At 34.7% G+C, this 9,595-nt stretch overlaps 1 protein-coding gene across 10 annotated transcripts in view; it reads right to left on the bottom strand.

Moving 5' to 3' along the window:
* Nucleotides 1-5,049: 5,049 nt before the first annotated feature.
* Nucleotides 5,050-9,595, bottom strand: part of LOC132737374 (uncharacterized) — a 48,505-nt gene continuing 43,959 nt past the window's right edge. For all 10 annotated transcript variants that reach the window (XM_060724648.1, XM_060724652.1, XM_060724651.1 and 7 more), the window contains exon 2: nucleotides 5,050-8,277. In XM_060724648.1, the coding sequence (XP_060580631.1) occupies nucleotides 6,770-8,251 (1,482 nt within the window). In that variant the 5' untranslated portion in view covers nucleotides 8,252-8,277 and the 3' untranslated portion in view covers nucleotides 5,050-6,769. The remainder of the gene's footprint in view (nucleotides 8,278-9,595) is intronic.

Raw genomic sequence — 9,595 nt, 5'->3', positions numbered from 1 at the left:
AATAAAATGTTCCAGTAGGCTGGCAATGATTTCATGCACGTATTAAATAATATATTTAATCATTTCGCCAGACCAGTATAAATATGTTTGAATATTAGTTATTTAAGCCATATGACCTGATTAATCTGTCCGGTTAGCTAAATAGATAGACCGTTGGTCTGTAAATCGTACGACCTGGGTTCGATTCCCGGACGGTGCATGTCAATTTCGTTGTGATTGATCATGATATCATTTCTACGGTCACTCGCACTATACCTCTACTCTGGCATGTACGGAAGATATCGGTGCTTTGCGAAAGTGAAAGCAATAAGTATTGGTAAACTGTGCTTAACTGTGCTCTGATGGTAAAACCAAATGAAAACTGACTTGGTGAATATTACGCTTATGCCTAAATTGCTATTTCTAATTGTAATCGTCTTCGTACTTTATATTAAGTTTCAATCCTTTTCTTAGAAGGTAGCAAAATTATATCGGAAACATTAGTGTACCTATAAAACAGGGAAAATTTACTTAATATAATGTTTCATTTATTTATACACAAACTATGTTCAGTTGAAAATAAAAAAAATAATAAATTTAACATTATAAAATCTCTGGCTATATGATGTCAAGCTTGCATCATTAATGTAATTGTTATGTTTTTGTTAGTAATTTCTACTCTCGTGTCTATGTAAAAATAAAGGGTCAGCAGATCAGATTAAAAGAAACGCTAAAGATTTAAGGGGTAAGACTTTTGTCCATGCTATAAAACTTGCCCAATTTTTTTTTCAAAGAGGCATTAATATTTCATTTAGAGACGTTATGAATGATGGACAAAATCAGAATAAATACTTATTATACGAAATAACACCTATGCTGTAAAGTTTGCATAAGTTACTCCTTTTTAAGGACCCAAACAGTTTCAGTGCCTTTAGCGCTTTGATATTAATTGTATTAAGTTGACGGTTTACCACTAAAACCATTGCCTGGTATTTCTGCCATGAATGGTATAACGCGGTGGAATGCGGTTTACCACATGAATAAATATTTTCCTGCTTGGATATTAATAACAATGTTAGTCAGATATTGAAGTTTTGTGCTTTCACCTTCTTTCTTTTGCATTTTCCAATAGTTTCAGTAATGAAAGTGTTTAATCTGGTTTTCCATTATCTTAAAATCATGTTGTCATGGCAACGAATTTCCAATTGCATTATAAGTAATTAATTGGTTGGGTAGAGAAGCTGACAGCAGGACTAATCGATCATGTCCCCCCTCTCTCTCTCTAAAACTTGCAAATTAGAAATCTATTTGGCAAATCACTTTTCCGAGATGTATAAAAAAAACTTAAAATATCTTCTTCTTTTTTTAAATCAGTATAACAAAAAGATTTTTTCTTCAAAATTTCCAAAGAAAAGAAAAATAATATGAAAGTTGTAAGTTGTCTAATACTGTTCCACAAATTCAATCTCATCTTTAGTGCGTGCATAATTTACGTGTATTAATTAAGTTCGATTTAAGCTTTTACATATACATGCTTATATAATTATCTAAGCATATGGAATAAGACTAAATCATGAATGGTTTCAGCCTTCTTATTACATTTACTGGAATCAAAATCTAAAAACAATTTTACATTCGCATTTTCATGTTTTCTAACATACTTGTTCTTCATAGATATACAAATATATTCTTCATTCCACTGCAGCATGTAACATCTCACATTTCAAATTTAAAAAAAAAACAAAGGTCATAACAGATTAACTATAATCAGGTCTTCGCCTTTCTGCAACGCGATATGTGAAGAAAATGTTATACTTAATTAAATACTTTACTTCACGTAGCAATTTTACAACTATGATTAAGGGAAACTAATGAAGCTCTTTCCATTATCTTTAAATCATGTTGCCATGGCAACGGAATTGCAGTTGAAACCTTGTAAGGCTGATAAGTAATTGATTAATTGGGACTGGTAGTCATACAAAAAGACTGATCGATCAGGTCTTCTTTTTCTCTCCCTGGAGAACACAATGTTAACACATTATAGCATTAAGAGTCCAATTAGCAAATCGTCTCTATTGAAGAATATCAATCACAATTGAGTTGATACATATGAGCCGTGTCACGACAAAACCAACATAATGGGTTTGCGACCAGCATGGATCCAGACCAGCCTGCGCATCCGCAGTAATTTGTATTTAAGAATGGCTTGCAATTTCCGACTTCCAAACGTTATCATATATGGATAGACCATTAGCATAAACAGAAAATCACATTGCTGTTTTAATATAGAAATATACACACATTTACTCGGATGAATCCCAAGTGACACTAAATAGACAAAACTTCGACAATATTTGAGATTTTTGGTGGAAAAAGTGACTTAACTCTCTTCTTATATCAACCAATAAATCATGTTCAAATCAAATGTATGCGTACGGGGTTTCAACTTCATCAATTATTGATGCAACCTTACTCTACATTATTCTAATATGATGTATATTTCACAAAATAATTACAGCTGACTTTAAATTGTTCTTTAAAGAAAAACTAATTTCTAATGTCATTTCATTGGAGGTTGTCATCATTTATATATTTAGCTTTTACAACATGTGGCATGTACGTATATCCAGATAGTATTTGCTTTATACATTTTTGACGAGATATTGTAATAATCATGAGCATTGGTGAGTACCATGTTATAAAATCATTGGCTTACTAGTATATTATTCAGATGTAGTCAAATACAGAAATAACCATTAATACGTTAGATTTTAGACGACGTTTCCATATTCAGACAAGTTACAATAATGATGTCTTGACACGAGTATAAATTGGCAGACGATAATTGTTAAGTTATAGGTAAAATCTTCTCTCATTATAGGATACCAGAACCTCCCATTGGAGATAAGTGACCTTTCAGTTTGGCATAGATTTAGTCTAACTAATTGTACTACGATTTTAGATACTTTGGGCAATATCTCCCTTCTAGAAGCGACCAACAACTCAAATATCACAAAATCTAGCTTTGACACGCCAAATATTTGACTATGCATAGAATAGTCCGTTTCAGCTTATCTGACCCAACGTACGGTTCAGTGAGTAAAAATAGGCTGAAAATGATATAAACAAATATTCTTAATAATTCTCATATTACGACTGGAGTCATAATATTGTGTGCTTACATCATGGTTAGTACACGGTTTACACAACTTCACTTGGATCCTTTCATGTAAGGAAGTTGTTTAGCTAGCTTACGAAATGGCGGTGGCTGTATTCATCAGCGGCTGTCACCTTAAGTCTTCCTCCACCAGTAAAGCTGAAAAGTTGTCTAGTGGCAAGACTTCAAACTATAAAAATGTAAAATATGAACAATCGTCATAATTTATACATCTACATTTTGTGTTATTCTATATGCATTTCTTCAACTTAATTACCTTATTGATAGTCCAAGTAATTTATATAGTATGATTGTAATGTTACATAAAACAATCTGCTATTCAAACATGTAACAAGAAATTTCCAACGACACATATGCCCCCCTTCCTTTCCCTTGACTCATACTATAGGTAATTTTGTTATAAAAACATACCATAAATGGGTACATGGAAGTGTTCAAATATGGAAAAAGAAAGATAATGACCTACTAGTTAAAACCAATCAATATGTGAAATATAAAGACATTAACCTTTGAAATAATGACCCCATAATGACTAACTAGAAGGGTTTTTGTCACAATACATATGTCTCCCAAAACTATGTATGGTAACTCATGTGAAGTTTCATTGAAATCCCACTAGTAGCTTGATCTGTGAAAGCCAGACAAGATTTTTCTATTTATAGCTCTGACGGCCATTTTGTGCAGCAAAGCGGGACATGCCGGTGAGATGCACAAGTAGGGATGGTACTGATCACTCCTGTAAAGATTGGTTGAAATCCCACTTGTAGTCTGACCTGTGAAGGCCGGACAAGATTTTTCTATTTATAGCTCTGACGGCAATTTTGTGCAGCGAAGTGGAACGTGCCGGTGATGTGCACAACTATGGATGGTACTGATCACTCCTGTTAAGTTTGGTTGAAATCCCACCAGTAGTTTGACCTTTGAAGGCCGGACAATATTTTTCTATTTTTAGCTCTGGTGGCCATTTTGTGCAGCGAAGCGGAACGTGCCCGTGATGTGCACAACAAGGATGGTACTGATCACTCCTGTAAAGTTTGGTTGAAATCCCACCAGTAGTTTGACCTGTGAAGGCCGAACAAGATTTTTCTATTTTTAGCTCTGGCGGCCATTTTGTGCAGCCAAGAGGAACGTGTCGGTGATGTGCACAATTAGGGATGGTACTGATCACTCCTGTAAAGTTTGCAGTAGTTTGACCTGTGAAGGCCGGACAAGATTTTCCTATTTATAGCTCTGACGGCCATTTTGTGCAGCTAAGCGGAACGTGTCCGTGATGTGCACAACTAGGGATGGAACTGATCACTCCTGTAAAGTTTGGTTGAAATCCCACCAGTAGTTTGACCTGTGAAGGGCGTACAAGATTTTTCTATTTTAGCTCTAGTGGCCATTTTGTGTAGCCAAGCGGAACGTGCCGGTGATGTGCACAACTAGGGATGGTACTGATCACTCCTGTAAAGTTTGGTTGAAATCCCACCAGTAGTTTTACCTATGAAGGGCGGACAAGCTTAATTCGGACGGACAACGGACAGACAGACGGCGAAGGCAAAAACAATATGTATAATAAATATACATAATACATAATAAATGACTTTGTGATAAAATGTTTTAAATGTACTTAGCGGAAACCATTCTTACATTTAAGGCCCCTGTGACCCTGACCTTTGAACTTGTGATCCCAAAATCAATATGGGTCATCAACTGCAAATGACCAATCAATATTTGAAATATGAAAATTTGTGATAATTAGTTCTGTAAGATAATCAGCGGAAACCATGTGGTCTACCGACGCACAGACCGACTGCCTGACAGACCGACCGACCGACATAAGCAAAACAATATACCCACTGAAGGGGGGGGGGCATAAAATGCTGATGAATAAAAAGGAATCCACAAACTACATGAAAATATCTCTTTACTTTAATTTCTAAAATAATAAATATACAATGTTAAAACACAATTGGCAACGGCAAGACTCAGGCATTAACATACAAATAAAGTTTTACTACATAAAAACAATGACTTTTACAAAACAGGAGAAAAAAGATAGGATTTACAGTTTAGTCTTTGGTTTAAAACATATTTATTTAAGCTCGATTGCGAAACAAGCTCTTGCAGCTATTAATCACTTTCGAGTCCGCTTCCTGGAACTAACCAGTACTGATGTTATATTAAGAAACAAAGCCGTGACCCGACGAGGGCTCGAACCATTGATAATTGGGTTAAGTGGCAGACACCTTAACCACTAAGCCACTGCTCTCAGTTTAGTCTTTGAAAAAAAAATAAGGCGCAGAAGGATAATCAGCCAATTTATCTGGCAATAATATTCCATGTTAATTGTGAAATTTGTTTCTAAACATAGTTAGATTCTAATTTAAAATATTTACTAATATTTAAGTGATAGACTGACAGCCATTGACAAAATAATCAAGTACATGTATTTGCATAATCCTGTTCTCAACACTAAAGAACAAGAATCAATTAATTGATCAATCAATCATCAATCAATCATTCATTCATTCAATATACTGATATTTGATTGGCCCACCACTGACTGATCAATTTATTTTATGACTGTTGATTCTGTCTCAAGGTAATCAATCAATTCAAAAGGTAATTTTAGCTATCCTTTGGATGAAATCTAAGCACTGCGCAGTGCCTGTAGTTAATTTAGGAAAACTAATAAGAATGATATCAGAACAGAGGAAATGTCTCAAAAACTAGAAACAAATTGCACAGTTGTGTTAATCTGGCAATATAATAAATTAATAAACACTAACATACAAAGCAAATGCTGAATAAATTTCCATAATGCATACAAATATTGCCTTTTTGGTTGTATTCTCTGTCAAAAGTGTGTTCGTAGACGCCATTTCAAGATAATAATTTTAAAAACCAAAATGCTCTCTTTCTTGGATATAAAATGTTAATTAAGCTGTTTCCGCTGTTACTTCTCTCTATAATTTATCATTTTTGTAATGAACCTGAACTTGCATAGAGTTTTCTGGCATATATTCCTTCCTACACTTCACAATGATGGTTAATCATAGTGTTGTCATCTTCGTGCAAAAGAAACGAACAGTTGGTTTACGTACGGTATGGTACGGGTTACAGAAGATAACCTACCGGAAGTATTAAAAGGTATGTGACTTCCGCTTCTGCGCTGTAACTGGATAATGAAGGATATCTCGGTAACTTTCATGTTTGACGACTTTAAAACATAGTATGTAATTACTAATATCATCTTCGTATAGGGGACGCAAAGAGTTGTTATATACCATATTGATGTAGATGTCCGTCGGAGACAGCGGCTGTCTGTGATCGCAGACAAAATTATGAGTATTTCGTCTGCATGAGTATTTGCCATGGTTATTTTTCAAAGAATTCAACTATTCTCGTGAGTTATATTTAATATTCCGTTTACGAAAGTTCAACCAGGCTATCTGGATTGTATTACTTAATGAATTACACATTCGTTTGTCAAAGTTATTTATGATACATTATAACTTAATAATACCTTTGTAATAATGCTTCCAGCCTGTTTGATTCTATCGAGTCTTTCCAGTACATTTCAAATACAAGTTTTACAAAATTTCCTTTTCCTTAAAGTTAACTACTTCAAAACAGAAATGGCACTATTCTGTGCTTAACTTTCGCACAATACTCCTGCCAGTATTTCCCGTATTTTCTAGAGCACTTATTTTCATCCCTAAAACTCCGATGAGTAAGAAGGACTACTAAAACAAGCACATATGTGTATGGCAGTAAATGCACAAACCCCGTTGGCAAAGTCCAGAAGAAGGACAGAAGGATTTCTGGGATATAATGAAAATGTCTTGATAATCCCCACCAACCCGAGGCTAACAAAATGCTTTCTCTTTCTTCTCCACTTTCAATGGTGTATTTAGCTCTTATAATGTCAGGCCTTTTCCCCCATACCAAACAGTTGCCATCTGCTTTTCGGACAACCTGGCGCTGTAAATCAGCAAGATAGTTGACAAGGACAGATACCAGTCCAAGACACAAAACTACGGAAGCCCAGACTGGTCCCAGTTTCACTGGATGACTCACTAGATACTGGCTCACTATAGGATATAAAGCTGGAAGCCAGCATAAGCATCCCCAACATATATAGAACCCGGCTCTGTCTAGGATAATATCAATTGTTTGCATATAGCCCGCTTCCCACGTGAAAAACTTGGTAATATATGCAAGTTGTAGGACAGTTGTTACAAACATGCTGTCCACAAATCCGTAAAGTTCGTAGCTTTTCAGGGCGTATATACACACTAATAACGGCCATACAGTCATACCAAAGCGACAATTTGTAAAGACTTTCACATCTACTCCAAATATCCGAGGGTATAGTTCTGTTCCCCAATAATAATCAAAGATAAAACCGCCATCAGTTCTGCCACTGTCCGTAGATGATGGCGCAAACACGCCTTTGAAGTACAGGATAAGAACAAACATCAATGCAAAAATGTTCATAAATGCCAGAAGTTCCCCGAAGCGGTCATAGACAACAGTCGGTGTCATGCCATACATTTTAAGTCCAACTGTTAGCACACAAAACCCAATCATTGTTACTATATAGTGCGAAAATCCATTGTCAATATAGACTGGAACGTTACCGTTTGGTGTCACTGGACCCATTACTCTCTTCCCAGGTAGAACACGCATCCAAAAGACAGCCCAAGCGAAATATCCAAAGACAACGCTCACCGTAAAACGGTTTATTATGCTTATTCTACTCCATATTTGGAAAAGATTGAATAATACAGACCCATCACGTAATTTGTTTAACATTTCTGTGTAACTTCCGTTACAGTGTGCGTTGGTATACCAGTACAGTATGACAATGTGTGGCGTCAATGATACTAGACATAGCGGAAAGAATATTTTGTTTAAGAAATGACGAAACGTTTTTCCAGCTTCCGACTTTCCAATAGTTTCATAACTTTCCTTGTAGCTGTTAAAACCGTTTGATATGACATCACATCCATGATTTGCGTCACCATTTCTCTTTACATCATTGACATGCGCAGTTCCATTTCCGTTCTGGTGTCTGGTCTTCGATCTCGTCGTTACCCCTGTCATTTTTCCGATCTTACCATCAACAAAATCTGGAGAGAGAGTAATACACAGTTAAAAATTAATAAAAAAGATGTATCAGAAGTATAATAAATAAATAGAAATTCGCAAAAATGACGAAAAATGTCATCTATATTACTAAATGAAAATTGATTTACACGCTAATTTACCTCGCGGCAGAAAATGTCACTTTATACATGAATTCGTAAGCATGTACTTCTGTGTGTTTGAAATTATATTTCCGCAATGTAACATAACATATTAATGCTGAATGGACCACATCAAACGATATCTAATAAATGTCATGTATTTTTACACACTTGCAAAATGTATATACAATGTAGATCTACGTTATGGTCCTGTTATCATTTCCGGTCTTAGTACACATATATATCCGCCATTAGGTGTTTCTATGTATTTTCTTTTTTTGCCCTTTGCAGATTGCGCATGCGCGAGAAAATACCACTTCCCGTCATTTTTTATACCGCGTCGTTTAAAGTTCTATACATTACTATACATGGTATGATGAGCCAAAAAAGAATAAAAGTTTTGTTGTATTTTTAAAAAATAGGGATTACCCCTTAGTTTTGTAATCCGACAAATTCAGTAGTGTACCATTCGAAAAGTGTAACATCCGATAAGTGTGTAGCAGCCGATATCATAAAACATATTGACTATCATAATATTATGTCCTAGAATTTGTTCTAACATACATGTCATTTAAAACTTTTTTATTATTTCTATTCACTTTTATTTCATCAAAAATATTCCACTTATGGTATATATAATCACTTTTAATTTAGATCATGAAAACATGGAAGTTTACCATTTTTATAAACAAACCATGTATGGAAAATGTATATCGTAAATTGTTTTTACGTAAAATCTCCATATACAGTGTTCTAATTTCATTTATTAAAGAAATCCATATTTAACATCTTGCTTAATGTGATGAAAAAACTTTGGACTTCAATAACAACAAACAATACCATCATTATAATGCCTATAGCTAGGTTGCCATGGTAACGACTGGGTAATTATTCATTGGAGAGAAAGGGAAAACAGCAATTATCATTCTTTTTTATATGGCAGTGACCTTTAATTTATGTCCATGATTCCTGATCATGTGTTTACGAGTATATATAGCACTGACATACGTAGAATTAAATCAACTCATAGGTCACATTGTAACATAATTTTTTATTGATAGTAATGAATATCATATAAATCCTGAATTTGATATATTTTGCTTCAGTTGCAGACGATTCACCTTATTAAGGCACGTTATGCCTCAGAAATAAAAAAATAAATAAATAAAATAAAAGCATTTCTGAGGCATAATGTACGGTG

Source organism: Ruditapes philippinarum, unplaced genomic scaffold (assembly GCF_026571515.1).
Source record: "Ruditapes philippinarum isolate M1 unplaced genomic scaffold, ASM2657151v2 ctg2629_1_1_1_1, whole genome shotgun sequence".
NCBI classification, from domain to species: Eukaryota; Metazoa; Mollusca; class Bivalvia; order Venerida; family Veneridae; genus Ruditapes; species Ruditapes philippinarum.
Note: the sequence above shows the minus strand (reverse complement) of the source record. Positions and strands in the feature narration are given on the sequence as shown.